General features: G+C 36.9%; 2 protein-coding genes across 2 annotated transcripts; both read left to right on the top strand.

Moving 5' to 3' along the window:
• The first annotated feature begins 854 nt into the window (after positions 1 to 854).
• On the top strand, positions 855 to 3303 carry LOC109609462 (adapter molecule Crk). Its single transcript, XM_020026117.2, has 6 exons — positions 855 to 1348; positions 1405 to 1527; positions 1583 to 1787; positions 2548 to 2676; positions 2770 to 2874; positions 2931 to 3303. The coding sequence occupies exons 1-6, from the start codon at positions 1311 to 1313 to the stop codon at positions 3132 to 3134; spliced, it is 804 nt and encodes a 267-aa protein (XP_019881676.1). The 5' UTR covers positions 855 to 1310; the 3' UTR covers positions 3135 to 3303.
• A 1742-nt stretch (positions 3304 to 5045) lies between these two features.
• Positions 5046 to 16365, top strand: LOC109609440 (histone-lysine N-methyltransferase trithorax). Its single transcript, XM_049970700.1, has 9 exons — positions 5046 to 5238; positions 5336 to 6817; positions 7087 to 7485; positions 7541 to 7702; positions 7758 to 10628; positions 11865 to 13879; positions 13934 to 14096; positions 14149 to 14295; positions 14639 to 16365. Exons 1-9 carry the CDS (start codon positions 5098 to 5100, stop codon positions 14810 to 14812), a joined length of 7554 nt encoding a protein of 2517 aa, XP_049826657.1. The 5' UTR covers positions 5046 to 5097; the 3' UTR covers positions 14813 to 16365.
• Positions 16366 to 16405: the final 40 nt, after the last annotated feature.

Raw genomic sequence — 16405 nt, 5'->3', positions numbered from 1 at the left:
AAAATATACAGTTATGGACACAGAATCAGCACACATTTAAAAAATATATATATTTATTAAACAATATATCAAAATTGTTTAACAGCTTTGATCATTATAACAGCCCATATATAACCGGCGAGGCATAGATTCAACGAAATATATTAAACTTGGATCACCCAAATAAATTTAAAAGAATTATATGATTTTTAATTTTTCCATAAAATTATGAAAATTTATGAGGTTTCAAATGGGCCACACTGTATACGAAATAAAATTGTTTATACTTAATTCTATTAATATAAATTAAAATGCATATATGTCCGCTAATTTATAAAAAGTACTTTCTTCTTAAAAATTTATAATGATCCGTCCCATACAATTAATAATTTCATATGATATCATTTTAAATATTTTAACTAACAAATTTATAATGCATATTGATCCTCCCACAAACTTTGTGCAATATTTTAATTTAGTTTCTTTTGAATTCATATAACAATATTTCAATATTGGATATACCAGAATAATCTTAAATTATGTTAATGCTTTTACGTTTCTATGAAATTTGAAAACATTTTGCTGAACTAAATACAAATAAATCAATTTCCAAATTAATGAAATTAAATATTTTCTCAATCGTCTAAAGAAATAATGTACTTTTTTGATTAATAAACAGCATTAACGAGAATAAAAGTAAATATTCCGGTCACATTCAGTACATAGTAAAATAGAAAATCGCAACAAAAGACACCATATGTCAGTCTCGTTAAAAAAGGAACGGCAAACAATTAATAAAAAAGCGAACAACGCATCTCCTAAATAAAACGTCCCGTGAAAAGAAACTGTTAACAGTGTTTTAATTATTCGATTTGTTAATGGATGACGCGTCCTTTTAAATCCGTCAAAAAACTGGTTGGGAACCGCAGGCTTTAGAACCATCGATGTTCGATGGTCTGTTGGTCTGTGTTTAGAACACATTTGTGAGTTCCGCCATATTAGTACCTAGATAATGTACAAAAACCTCAATGAAACCCGTAACTAACCAGTAAACAGTGTGATTTGTGATTCTGGACAGTGTGGTTCACGTATTGTGTCAGCACGACTAGTTTTCGTACAAACTAGTTTGTGATGAGGGTTCAATTAACAAAATGTAAAAATAAGGTTAGGCCACTGCTGAAAGATTAATTAAAAACAATCCAATCACCCCGTTAAACTACACTAAATCACATGGACATTCGATTACTTTCCAATAGTGCACGCTGCAACACAAATATCATGCATTTACATTCGTAAATCTCAATCACTGAAGTACTGAAACCAGAGACAAGATGAGTCTGCAATCATTCGATCATGAAAACAGGGACAGGTGAGTGGCGTTACGCACGTTAACGTCCCGTGTACAACGACACGTTTTTGTTTTAGTTGGTACTTTGGTGCCATCAATCGGCAGGAGGCCACTGATTTGTTAATGAGTGAAAAGGAAGCCGGTGTGTTTCTTGTTCGGGACAGTGCTACTTCTGTTGGTGATTATGTTTTATGTGTTAAGTAAGTTGGTTTCAGTGTTTTAAGTAGCAAGTTAATATGCATGACATGGTTTTAGGGAAGATAGTAGAGTCAGTCATTATATTATAAACAAAATTCAGAATAAAGAGAGCATTAAATATAGGATTGGGGACAGATGTTTTGCGGATTTGCCCAAGATTTTGAATTTCTACAAGCTTCATTATTTAGATACAACGCCACTTATTAGACCTGCTTCTAAAAAAGTTGAAAAAGTTATTGCGAAATTTGATTTTGAGAGTCAGGTAAGTCATTTTATTGTTTTATCTCTTTTTAGATAAGGATTTGTTTGTTAAAATAATTGATTAATAAGCAGTATTATTGTTCTTCTGTAGACAATGCTTAATAGTGTTATTTAATATTTTATATTATTACTTATTGTGTGCATTATGTTTATTAATGTTAAATAATCAATTGTTGTTTACATTATTGGAGTTATTTCATTAATAATTATTAAAAAATTACATATAATGCAAGTTTTAAACATATGATTTTCCTTGAATAGTACATGAAAAGTATTTAATTAATTTAATTACATAGAAGTATAAGTAAAAATTAAAAGAAGTGTTTTCCTAAACAATTAAATATAAATCATTTATAAAAAACTAAGGAAATGATTAATGAAGTTTTAAACTCAAAAATGGAATATAAAAAACTATTTTCATCGTTCACGAAAAAATGAATATACTAAAAAGTATTTAATTAATTCTAATCACATAAAGGTATAAGTAAAAAATTAAAAAAAAGTGTTCTTAAAAAAGTAAAATAATTTAACAACAAAAAAATTAGGGAGATGATTAATATTAATCACTTTACATAAATGAATTTTATCACATGTTCATTGTCCTGGTGACAGGCTAATAATAAAAATAATTAACTTTATCAATATCTGAGATGTTTGATGATTTTTAAAAATTCAATTGTTTCAGTGACTTTCAGAAATTTCGTAGACCCTGAATCACGTTTATTCACGTCTTAGCATTCAACAAATCATTTTTGTTGCAGGAAAAAGATGACCTATCCTTTAGAAAGGGAGATATATTAACCATAGTGTTTAAGGATGAAGAACAGTGGTGGACAGCTAAAACAAGTGAGGGAAAGACAGGCTTAATTCCAGTTCCGTATGTACAGAAAGTAAGTCCTATTTATCATGTGGTTGATTGATATACAGTTATATGTCACTTCCTTCCTCGTCCTTGTTTAAATGCGTTCCATTTTTAATTTTAGATTGATGAGAATCAGTCACCAATTGATATTCCAAGGCCGGGTTCAGGGGAGCCCATAACGGGCAGCGGGAGTCAAAGTGAGAGTGGAAGGCGGAGCCAAATACAGGTACTTGCTGAATTGTTGGTTTCAAAACTACCACTAAATACTGGAATTTGTTACAGAGGAAATTACCAGCGAGAGCCCGTGTGAAGCAGGTACGAGTGCCGAACGCTTACGATGAGACTGCTTTAAAATTAGAAATTGGTGATATACTGATGGTTACGAAGATGAATATTAATGGTCAGTGGGAAGGAACTCTCAACGGCAAAACTGGCTATTTTCCTTTTACGCATGTAGAGTTTCTAGATGATGATACTGGCAGTTAGTTGAATATTTTATATGCATAGAAACACTATTGTTGTATAGTTGCTCCATACTGTATATTTATTATTAATATTAACATGGATATATATTATCATTATTTATGAACAATTACAAGTTTGTGCTACCTATTATTGTCAATTTGTATTTTTCTTAATTACATATCAATATTTAGGTAATTGTGTTTATTTCCCCGTCAAAAGCTACGAAAGAACAGGCAAGTATTTCAGTAAATTAAACTTTGTGCATAGTTTGTGTCTGTAATATGTTACAGTTGATAATCTTGTGGCAACAGATAAACACTACAACACCTGGAGTATAACGAATTCATAAACAAAATCTTGTTAATATAAACAATAGTAAACTTAAATCGTTATGTGTAGTTCTTATGAAACACGTGCGTTCTAAATTTGGGTATTCTTAATAAATGATTCATCGCGTCATTTAATAATTTACGCTTGAAGGAAAGCATTTTTTCGGACAAGTACTTCAGAATAATCATCTTGCATAATAATAATAATAAAATAATAAATTTGAAAATAGAATTGGGGAAATGGTAATAATGTTTATGGCACCTTTTCCATTCTATTTTCAGAAACTAATTCAAGATATTTTACGTACAAATATTAAAAATGTCATTTGTACCCCAAATTTTTTCAAAGCCCTATAATTTTCTAAATGAGTATTTCAATATAGAAAAACTAAGTAGTAATGTGAGGAGAATTAACCTCCACTGCCGTTTGAAAAAAATTGGGTAATCCTCACTTAGGGGGCTGAAAAATAAGCTAGACAAGTTTTTGGATTTTGTATAAAAGTCCCTTACCAGCCTGTAACGCCTCGCAGTACCTTTTAAATGGGCCACACAACAGTTTGAAAAAGTAATTCACCATATCACATTTAAATTTGTTGAACTTTATCAAAGTAAATGTTTTTGAGCCAGATGTTTAATAATATTTATGACATCTTTTCCATTCCATTGTATATTCAAAAAATAATTAAGATATTTCACTTCAAAAAATGTTTAGTGCCAGTTAAAAGTTTTTTTTAATACATATATTTACCGTAAATAGTGCAATTTTTTATTTACAGTGATATCAATAGATATGTTATTGTATTGTATTTAAAAGTAGACAGATAATAATTTGTATTTAATTTTTATATTATATATGTTGGACAATAAAGCTATTATTAAAAATTTAAAAAGGCATATTTATAACCTATTTTTAATTTTATTGTTACTTTATAAAATTCACAAAATGATAAACAAAGATACATTTGTTTGCCACCCCTACCATAGTTCCAACACAACATATTTATAATGCATTTTATACTGATATATTTTTTTAAAATAAATATAAATTTTGATTTTGTGCTTCACATTTAAATATTAATTAGAACTTACCAACGCCAATGTTGTGTTCTTTTGGATGGAGTCGTTTTAAAGGGTTAAAACATTATTCGCACTGCAAAATTACATGTTTTACATTTTTATTGGATACACAATGAATAAATTTATTTAAAATATTATTAAAAAGATTAAAAGCTTGTTTATAGTATCTTAAAAAATTAAAAATCATAAAAATGGTAATGCCAATATATTTTTAAAAAGTTAAATAAATATCTAAAATAATTAGGCAACTCAAAGTACACGCATTTCTTTATTAAATTACAACAGCGCACATTAACCTGTAATGGATATTTACTTATATTTACTCAAAATTAAAACTCGTACTAATTGGATATTTCGTCAAATAACAAATTTAAATTCAAATTGGATTTTGTAACGTATTTACGCGTTCCGTGTGCGTATGATGTTGGCGGTCCGTTTTGTTTGACAGTTTCAAACAACGCCGTACACTGCATTACCGACGGACCAATTTCTGATTGTTTCTATACGCGATGAATGCGTGATGCTTTCAATGTAAATTTTAAGTGAAATAAGATGTAATCTATTAAAGAACACCGAAAATGGGGCGATCAAAATTTCCGGGAAAGCCCTCAAAGCATACAAACAGGAAAAGGGTCAATGTTCTGCCACCAACAGGAGAAACAACAAATGTTGATACATGTAATGCAGTGACAGTTGAGTCTGTTGCAGAAAACAAACAGGTAAACATTTTAAATTCGACAATAACAACGCGAAATGTGCCCGTTACAATTGCACAACAATAATCTGTTGATATTTCATAACGAATTTCCATTTTAGGATGAGGATATTTCCGAAAACGACAGTGAAAGTACTGTCAATGACAATGTTTTGAAGACAAAAGTTTCAATCAAAAGAAGACTGACTAGAAAAATGCAAAGCTCCTTGCGGAACAAAAACGCATCGAAAAGGAGCCTCTTGACCAAAATCTGCGGCAAAACAACAATAAAAACAAAGCTAACCACTAAAACAACAAGGAACACAAAACTATCACGTCGGTCAGTCCGTTTCTCCACCGCAACGACTCCAACTAGAACCAACTCGCAGAAGGAGGCCAACAATTTAGTGGGAAAATTTGTTTTACCAACCAGAAGTGTGCACTCATCACGTGTGATCAAACCTAACAAGCGGTTCATCAATGTAGATCTGAATGAATCTCTAACAGTGAAAAAGAAAGTCATCACCAAGAAGCATTGCGTCAAACAAGATGAGGACAAAAGCAAACCGTCGTCTGACGAACAGTGCGGGGAAAATTCAGGCAGCTGTAGTACTAGTACTAGTGAACCAGTGGTCGAAAAGCCTGGACGCGTCGTGCTGCGACAGGCGAGACTCAAACTTCACACCCAGGCCCCCAGCGGGCCGGAGGGGCCGTTCTCGAGCAACTTAAACAATGGTTCACCACCAGGGACGGTTACTTGTGGTGTTTGTGGTGCAGTTCGGTTCTATAGGTTTGTGAAACAAGCCAGGAAATTCAACATTTATAGCTGTGAGTCGTGTAGGAAGTTCATCTCTAAGATGATCAAAAGACAGAGTTGCGGGAAAGGTGTGAATTCTCTAGTTTGCCTTAAAGGCCAAGGAATGTGCCATGTTCCTCCGATAGTGCGTAGTCAGCAGTGGAAACTGATCCGGTGCGCTTATAAAGCGCGGTGTCCTGCTTGTTGGTTAAAGATGTGCCTTCGTTCATTTCAAATGCCTCTGAGTCTAAAGCACAATTTATTACAAATGTTGCCTGAAAACATGAAAGGGCCTGACATTGTTTTTAACAACTCGTCCCTGTGGCAAAGCAATATTGAAAATATTGACACCAAAGTCGACAACAAAGTTATCGAGACAACGATTACACAACGACCACTCAGATTTAGAAATCCAACAAGCAATAAAGTTGAACCACCCCCAGTAGCACCGGCACCAGTCGTACCTGCACCCAATTCAGACATAAAACGTCAAAAAATCGACCTCAAAGGTCCCCGTGTTAAACACGTATGCAGAAGTGCGTCGATTGTTTTGGGCCAGCCATTGGCCACTTTTGGCGCTGAAGAGAAGAAAAGTGATCCTACAGAGCAGCCAATTGAAACCGAAGACAAGGACAAACCGGTGATTGTAGAAAAAAGTGTGCCTGAAAAGAGTGGCAATAAAAGTGACTCGAATTCTAGTGAGACTGATTCATCAGAAGGTGATAAGATCAAAATACAGATGATGATGAGTGCAGCTTCTGTTTCGAGTGTCCGGAGGGAGAGGAATCAAAAAGCACAAGCCTCAGAGGTATGTAAATTTAAGCCACAGTTACTAAATCGTTGTGACGAAAGGGTTTTATGAGTTTTGTAACTAGAATTTGATTTGTCATACTTGTTAGAACGATAAAATTGTTGTAACATTAATTGTTTTATACATTGAATTAAATTATTGCATTAGTCAAGCATAAAATTATTTATTACAATGTATCGTCAGTATTTTATAGTAGTTTTTCATAATTATTATTTATTTAGGCAAACATTTCACTTGGTAATTAGCAAATTATTTTAACAATTCAGGCACGACCTTCGGACAGAAAACAGACCCATTATGACAGTCAGAATGGGATCTCCATCGACTTCTGGGAGGGCTACGACCCCGACGAGATTTGCCAAAGTGGCTACTGTCTAATATCGTCGGAACCGTTCACTATGCCCTCCATATGCTTCCTCTGTGGGAGTGGAGGACGTGACTACTTAATTTATTGTTCCATGTGTTGTGAATCGTACCATTCGTTCTGTCTGGAACAGAGATCCCACAGCAATATACGGCAGAATCTTTGGGTGTGTCCTAAGTGCACCGTTTGTCCGGAGTGCAATCAGAGCGACAGACAGAAGATCAACTGTCAGAAGTGCATGAAGGCCTACCATCCGGAGTGTTTCAACAACAAGTGGAACAACAGCCTGGACCAACCAACCGTAAGTTGACTGCTGCTGATGGGGTTCAAAAAAATTACGTCGATTTCTTTCGTAGGTTTGCTCAAAATGTCTGAGGTGCAAAAGTTGTGGTTCAGAGAACATCACCAAGTTCGTGGGGAATCTTCCCTTGTGCATCACATGTTTTAAACTCAGAAAAGAGGGCAACTTCTGTCCGATTTGCCAACACTGTTACGACGAGAACGAATGTTGTGCAAAGGTAGGTTTATTTTTATTGGTGTTGACCCACTAAGCTGACACCTGTTACGTTACAGATGATGGAATGCTCCAAGTGCAACAAATGGGTGCACTCGCAGTGCGAGAAGCTGTCCGAGGAGCACTACCAAATCCTGGCGATCCTTCCCGAGTCCGTCGAGTACATTTGTGCCTTGTGCACGAAGGAACAGACCTGGAGGAAGGCCATAGATGCGGAGATCAAGTCCAGTTTCCATCACCTCATCCGTTTGTTGAGTAAAAACAAAACGGCGAGGACCACCCTGAAGTGGAGTCCTTTGAATAATCATTCCCCTTGTCACAAGTCAATCACCAACGTCCGGAAGTTGCAGTTTTCCGAAGCGGCCATGGACGTGGACAACAACAATTGCAGCAAAAGTGTCGCCGACATCAATAAGATCTATTCGTTCGAAGAGAACGAGCTGCAGATGAAGGCTGAGTCGGAGAGTTTGGCCAGCACGTTACATGGTCTCTCCATGGTTGACATAAAGAACAAGCTCAACTCCAACGAGTACTGTTCCGTTAGGGAGTTCAACAAAGACATGGAGGAAGCCCTGGAGAACACGCATTCGGAGCAGTTGAAAAAGATCTACCGTTCGATATTCCATTCGATTTTTCCCTGGTACGAAATCAACGGTTGCCAAGAAGAGCCGAGTAAAAACGAGGCAGCGACAAAGGAGGAATCTCAGAGCAACGCGGTGAAGGAAGAAGACCGTGTACAAGTTGAATATGAAACAATAGACACGAGGATGTGTTCGTTTTGTAAGATCACAGGCGATGGCTACAACTACGAAGAGTCACGGCTGTTGTATTGCGGGCAGAACGAATGGGTACACGCCAACTGTGCCCTATGGTCGTCAGAAGTATACGAGGAGATCGACGGTTCTCTGCAAAACGTCCAAAGTGCTTTATCCAGAGGTCGAATGATCAGATGCTCAAGCTGTAAGCAGAAGGGTGCGAGTGTCGGCTGTTGCTTCAAAGGTTGCTACGAGACCTACCACTTCAAATGCGCCCAAAACTCGAAATGCCAGTTCATGCATGACAAAACCGTATACTGTTCCACCCACGAGGTACCGAAGAAAAGCCATCCGTTGACCTCACCAAAGGAGTTCGACATTTACAGGTCGGTTTTCGTGGAGGTCGACAAGAAGAAGAGGAAATACTGTGATATGGAACGGGTTAACTTCATGGTTGGGTCATTGTGCGTCAAGAATCTCGGCAAGGTTAATCCACTGGTATCGGATTATCCTGATGTTATTATTCCCATGGGCTTTGTTTGCACCCGGCTCTTCTGGTCAACTGTTGATCCCTGGAAACTGGTTCCATACATCATTACAACGTCAGTTTTAAGCACTCACTGCAGCTCTACGATTGTAGACAAGAATTTTACTGTGGATCACTCTTTGTCCAAGCCGGAGGTGGAGAAAATCCTTAAAGAGTTATACGTTTGGCAAAAGGACATCGACAAGAAAAAGTCGGAAGTCCTGGACTACGAAGACGATGAAGAACCTCAAAATGGGGCTGATTTGCTTTCACCAGAGCTAACCAACGCCATCCTGGAGGAAATACCACACGACTTGCTGGACGGAATATCGGTACAAGACATTTTTCCTGCATCTCTGGCGTTTTCCATGGACAACAAGCTAGAGCTGGGCGACGACGACAATTTAGACATGGACATGAAGTCGTCCAAAGAGCTAAGGCGGAGCAAATCCGAAGTGATGCCCCAAATCAACAAGCTCGAGCAATTTTCCAAGTCCAGAGGGCAACAGCGGTCCTGCAGTTTAACCCTGAGTTGTAAGCTGGACAGTTCCCTCCCGCCAGCAATAAAGAAACGGAAAATGGCCGCAGCAACGCGGGAGAACAACATGTTCTTTCAACTGCTGCAGGTCGACGGTAACTGCGACGACAGCAGCAGCAGCGAGTGTGGCTCACCCACCGGCACCGGGGTGGATCCATGGGGCAATCCGGTGGGTGAAGAGCCGGTAACTTGCGAGAAATGCCAGTGTACTTATCGCACCCAGGCCAGTTACAAACGTCACTTGGACACGTGCGAGGTGCTTTGCACCAGCGAAAGCGACTCGGAACTGGACAACAACATGATCGTCCTCAGCAAACCCGTCGTGGAACGCTTAGACGAGCCTTCATCAGTCGTACTGACGTCCTACGAGTCGTACCAAAACGAGATTCACACTTCAGTATTAAATACTCAGACTTTTGTCACGGCTAAATCGACGGAGCTGATATCGATGCCTCACACGGATATTCCTTTGCAGATGTCGCAGCCCATACAGCAAAAGCAGATGATTCAGAACATGACGGTGCCAGTTAACACGGTGGCACCCATGAACTTGAATCAACAAGTCACCGACGCATCACACAACTCGTACACCATTAATCATCCCGCCTTGACGATAGGCGACAATCACATGTCATCACAGCCAGCTCAGTATTGCGTTAACCAAACGGTACCACTTTGCGTTAATCAACCCTTACAACTACAATCGAATAGCATTCAAGTCAGCCCCAACACCTCGATTTTAAATGCCGGAAATCAACTCTTAAACCAGACGATTTCAATAAACCAAGGCTCCATACAGATAAACCAGCCATCAACGTTACAACAGCCGTTAGATTTTCAACCGCAGTCGGTTACGATACAATCAGTGCCGTTCAGCAACAACGTGACTCCAATTTTGAACGTCACACCTCAAAATCAGTTCGCGTTGAACGGTAAAATCATAACGACTAATCCGTTGATGCAGACTGTTAACGTTCCTACGACGCAGTGGGTGAAACCGGTGGCCAAGCCGACGGTTATAGCACAGAAAACCATCAAGGCGCGGGCCAGGAGTCGAACAATCGCTGCCAAAAGACACTACGAGGATGGGGACACAATCATTTTAAATCAGGTCAGTTTTGGTTGGTAGTAAGTACCAAAAATGGATAATTTAATCAGACCCTTAACTAGATCAATAGCTAATACAATTGAGGAGGTAATAGAAGTAATAAAGCCATTCAGAAGTTCAATAGTACAGAAACATTAAAGGATGTTCCAGACGTGCCAGAACTGAAGTAAAGCTTTTAGATGAAATTTTTGATGAATATGTTCCAATGATATGTCGATCAAGAGGTACCAGAACCGAAATACATTTTTAATAAGTATCTTCTAATAATGTGTTGACCAAGAGGTTCCAGTACATAAATCCTTTGCACTGAAAAATGATTTAGATTATATAGTCAAATTGGAAGAATCTTTTTTCTATTTAACTGTAATAAATTCTTTTGTTTCAATAATATTAGACAGACAAAATTTGTAATTGAGAAGTATTTTTATTTAAGCTTTCTATTGTTTTAAGAGGTTTAATTGGATCATTACCTTAAAAATGATGGGTGGAGAACGTAGCAAATTAAAACTCTTAAGACAATAGGAGTCGGAACAAAAATGCTTCTTAATAATATTTTTGTTATTGAATGTCTGGTGATTTAATTTGTCTACTAATTAAAATTAAATAAAAATAACTAACAATATTCAACAATTCAATATCAATCTAAGAATTGTATTTATGATATGATTTTTTTTACTATTTTCCTAAATTATTCTTCAATAAAATGTTGAATTTTTGACATTAAATAAACAAAAAATAAATATATTATTAATTAAAGTTCAGAGTACACAAGGCCCTTGAGTTCCAAGGCATGTTTAGACTTGCTGCTGAGAAATACTCTTTATTACAGTCAGACTGGAATTATCTTTTTTGTAGTTAATAACAAGTTCTTTCATGGCAACAATATTTTTGTTATTGAATGTCTGCAAATTTAATTTCTGTGAATATTAACGACAATTAAACATTTCTACAAAGTTTTTATTGTATTTATTACGGGATTAAATTAAATTTGTTATGTAAAAATAACGTCGAATATTCAACAATTCAACATCTCTAAGAATTTTGTATAAATATTTTTTACTATTTTCCTAAATTATTCTTCGACAATATATCGAATTTTTAACATTAAATAAATAAAAAAATGTTATATATAAAAATATTATACTCCAGATGTTTTCTTTTTTTCTAAATAAATTAAATGCTTCCAAAATATATTTTTTTTGTTTTTACTTTATTAAATATTTTATAAAATTATTGCAGAACTCAACAACATCCCCGGTGATAGTTCAGCATTTGCCGTCCACTAATTTTGTTCCGTTTGTTGACGCGTTCCAACAGCAAACTGGTCAAAATGTTCAATATGTAGCAACTATCGCACCTCAAGTCAACGCCACTTTACCCACACAACCCCTGGTCCAACTCCAACCGGATAACAACCTCATCAGCATCGTGCCCGGCCTCCAGCCCACCATGATCATCCAGCAGCCCCGCGTCATCGAGAACCAGCTGGTGCTGGACAGCAACGGTTCCTTGGGATGGGCGCCTCAAACCGTACAACCCGTCTATTACGGATTCGAAACGATCGTTCAAAACACGGTGATGCAGTCGCAACAATTCCTGCCGACCACCGTGCCCGGCGTCCTGACCGCCAACAGCAGCTACTCGACGACGACGCAGGTGTTCCAGACCAGCAAATTAGAGCCAGTATTGGACGTCTCCTCCAATAGCTTCGTACTAGTCAATCCGGGACAGCTGGTCAACTCCCAGGCCATCGAGGTGCCTCAGTACTCGCAAAGCCAGCCGATTAACACGGTTGTGAGCAACATACTGCCGCAGCAGGAGATCAAAACGCAACCGCAATCTGTGATCAACTACTCACAATCCGTTACATCACACAAACCGGCCACGGTCACCACGTCGGCGACACACAGCATCACCCTGCCGACGGCTCCCTTCGTACCTGAGCAAGGTATACCCACGAACATAGTTGTGCCGACACCCAAGCCGCCCACTTCCACCCAGAGTCGACCGATGAGTCGAGTACTGCCAATGCCCACGAAAAAGGAACACAAAAAGTTCGTCGTCGAGGAGGCCAAAAAGCAAATCATCGAGGAACCCAAAAAGATCATATCCCATATCAAGTATGAAGATGTCAAAAAGGTGCAAAACAGCAAATTCGAAGAGGTTAAAAAGTACATGTACTTCAAGTACGAGGAGGTGAATAAAATTCAACCACCCCCAATAGTACAGATTAAAATGGAAGAACACAAACCCATCAGCCCTCCAATGAAGGAAATTAAGGTCCTGGAAATGCCCAAGTTAATCGACGACATTGACAACCCAGTGATAGAGGAAACCAAAGAAGTACCCGTGGAAGATTTAAAAATTGAACCGGTGATACCTGCACCTCCGCCACCACCACCATCTCCCGTCATTCCTCCACCCCTTCCACCACCTCCTAACGTGGAGCCTCCGCCTCCACCTCCACCTCAGCCTGAGGAGCCTAAGGCTAAACCATCCAAAATAATCATACAAGACATAAAAATATTAGAACCCAAACCTGTTAAAGCAACAGAAGTGACTAAAGAGGACAAAAAACCAAAAGCACCGCCAGAGCTGGTTAAAGAAGTAAAGCAGGAAGAAGAAACGGAAGAGCACAAGAGCGAAAAGTCGTTAAAACTGGTGTTCCACAAGCAAGGCCAAGATGGCACATACAAAGTAAGCAATTCAATCCACGTGGCCCCGTTTAAGCTCAAAAACGTTCTACCTCTGGTCGAGAAGAACAAGCAGGACGAGAAGATCGAAAAACTAGAGCCAGTAACCAAATCGAACGGCAGTAAAAAGGAGAACGACAACCCCATGATCGTGTACACGATGGAAACCAAAGACGGATTCAAATACTCGTCGACTTCGATCTCCGATCTGTGGGACAAAGTCATCGAGGCGGTGCAGGCGGCACGTGCGGCTCACAACATGGCCCCACTTCCCACTTCCAACGTCTCGATGAACGTGCCGATAAGCGGACTGAAGAACGCCGCCATGAAGTACTTGATCGAACAGCTGCCCGGCGCGACCAAGTGCAGCAAGTACAAGCCGACGTTCAGCTTCCCGCCGCATTCCAAGGAGCTGGAGGACGAGTTCCTGACCGGTCACAGTTTCGGGTCAATCCGGTGTGCGCCCTTGGAGCGGGAACGGAAGGAGTACGACATGTTCGGGTGGCTGTCGTCCAAGCACAGGAGTCCGGACGTCTCCTCCGAGACTGAAGTGCTGCCAAGGTAAGAACAATCAACAAACACTGTAAATTTAGTTAACAAAACTATTTATTTCAGGAGAGGCTCCGTTACTAACTTACCCATGGCCATGAGGTTCAGGCAGCTAAAGCTGACGTCCAAGCAAACCGTGGGTGTTTTCAGGTCCAGCATTCATGGGAAGGGTTTGTTTTGCCTTAAAGATATTGAGTCCGGGGAAATGGTCATCGAATACGCCGGAGAGGTAAAATACATTGTTTTTTCTGGAAGATTTGTCTCTAAATGAATTATTACAGGTGATCAGGTCTATTTTGACGGATAAACGGGAGAAGTACTACAATTCGAAAGGTATTGGCTGCTACATGTTCAGAGTGGACGATAATTTTGTCGTGGATGCTACGATGAAAGGAAACGCCGCACGTTTTATCAATCACTCGTGTGATGTAAGTATTCAGTATCTTTACCATAATGCAAAGTACCTTTTAACTTAAAATAACATAATAATAATAATATATATAGCTTTTGAAATGAAGCTTTCAAATGATATATACAATTTAATACAAAAATCTTATTATATAATAATAAATATTTATTTGGATAATAGAATGCTCTTTTGTTATAATTATTTAATCATTGGCTGAAGTAAAACTGTAAAAAAAAATTAATTCAGCGTTACCAAGATGGCAAAGACTTTACTGCTAATTAGAGATTTTTTCCGGTATCGAATATTTTACATTAATATTTTTTTCATTTATATCATATATTAATTAAAATTGTTTGTTTCAGCCTAATTGTTATTCAAAAGTGGTGGAGATTCTGGGTCACAAGCACATAATAATATTTGCTTTAAGACGAATTTTAAGTGGTGAAGAACTTACATACGACTATAAGTTTCCATTTGAAGAGGACAAGATTCCTTGCACATGTGGCTCACGCAAATGCCGTAAATTTCTTAACTGATATTCAGTATGAAACATTTCCTCAATTTTTTCAAAATTTCCGTGTAGTTGACTAGAATTTATATTATATACATTATATCTTTTTTATATGGTTCCTTTACTCGAGTATTATTGTTTTGCGTTTTCGTTTGTGTATTATTTAAGGTGTAATTTTCCGTATACAATTAATTGGTTTGTGTTTTGTGTCGATTTTTGTTTGTATACTTTTTCCATATACGATTGATATTTTGTAATACTCGGACGTCTTGAGCATTCATTGCCGAAAACTAACCGTACCATTTTTTTAAATTTAGATACTAATGAAAGCTTAAGAACAGAGGGAAATATTTTGACTGATATTCAGTGTTTTCTTTTTTGAAATTAGAGATATATATCATTGTGGAACAATGATTAGTTTTTGAAAAACAAACTCACTTGTATAATTGTAAATTTGTCTGTAATTATAGTGTAAATATCTCAGATTTTTTAATATGTATGTAATTTTCTTCCCAGGTAGCACCTATCACGGCCATTATAAAGTTACATTCTTAAAATATATATAGATTAAGATTTTGTAAAGTCAACAGTATTTGAAAATTTTCGTAAGATTTGGCTGTGAGGTTATATGCATTTGTGCCATTGGCTGAATAGGTGTTACTTTATTAACGTTTTTGATAAAAAGAAAATTGTCATGTGATATGTTGCATAAGTTTTTGCTAAATTTTTCTCAATAAATTTATAGCTGTTTGAAATGAGATCTTGTTGGTTTTTAACCGTTTTATGTTGAAACGACGCGAGATCCTACACGAACATTTAACAATATTATACTGTTGAACAAAATTGTTGAGATGAACAGATTTTATGTGATAAAAAAGTATAGTTTATTTATATATAGTCCTGAAAAATACGGGGTGTATAAACAACGTCCATATTTTGAATCTCTGAGCGTATAATATTGTTTTGTGTTTTTTTGCATTTTGTTTAAGAATCCATAAAATACATCACCTTGCCATTTTCCATTTTGGTAACTTCCTTGTGCAGTCTTTTCTATATATACATATATTTTTTTCCTATCGGAATTATCACGCTAGTAAGTTAATAAAAATGGAAAATATTTTTGTATCAGCACTTGAAATTTTATATGTACAAAGAGTACTTGTAGCTTTACATACAGTTGGTTGTGAATTTATTAGTGAATTACATTTTGTTTTTATTACGTTAAAAATTAGGAAACAAAAAAAAAGTATTTTTGTATAACCCATACGATTTTTTTACGTGCTACGTATTTATGTTCTATGTAGTTGAGTTAATAATTTACAACCCAATTGTAATTATAAAATGACAATATTGACATATCAATATAAAAAAAACATAGAATATATTATTCTACAGTGTGTGATAAGAGGCCTTGTAGTATCATACATGTACGGGGATGATTGTTTAGTGTCTTATATCTTTTAACATATTTAAATTGAGAACTAATCATACCCTACTTTGGTGCTTACTACTTGTATTTAACTTCAGCAGCTGTGCTAACCTGTATCTATATATATTATTAATAAAAATTCGATTTAACTTTGTCACTTTTTATTACACAATTATTTCAATTTATATA

Source organism: Aethina tumida, chromosome 1 (genome assembly GCF_024364675.1).
Source record: "Aethina tumida isolate Nest 87 chromosome 1, icAetTumi1.1, whole genome shotgun sequence".
Classification (NCBI taxonomy): Eukaryota; Metazoa; Arthropoda; class Insecta; order Coleoptera; family Nitidulidae; genus Aethina; species Aethina tumida.
This window is presented reverse-complemented; position numbering and strand designations above follow the sequence as displayed.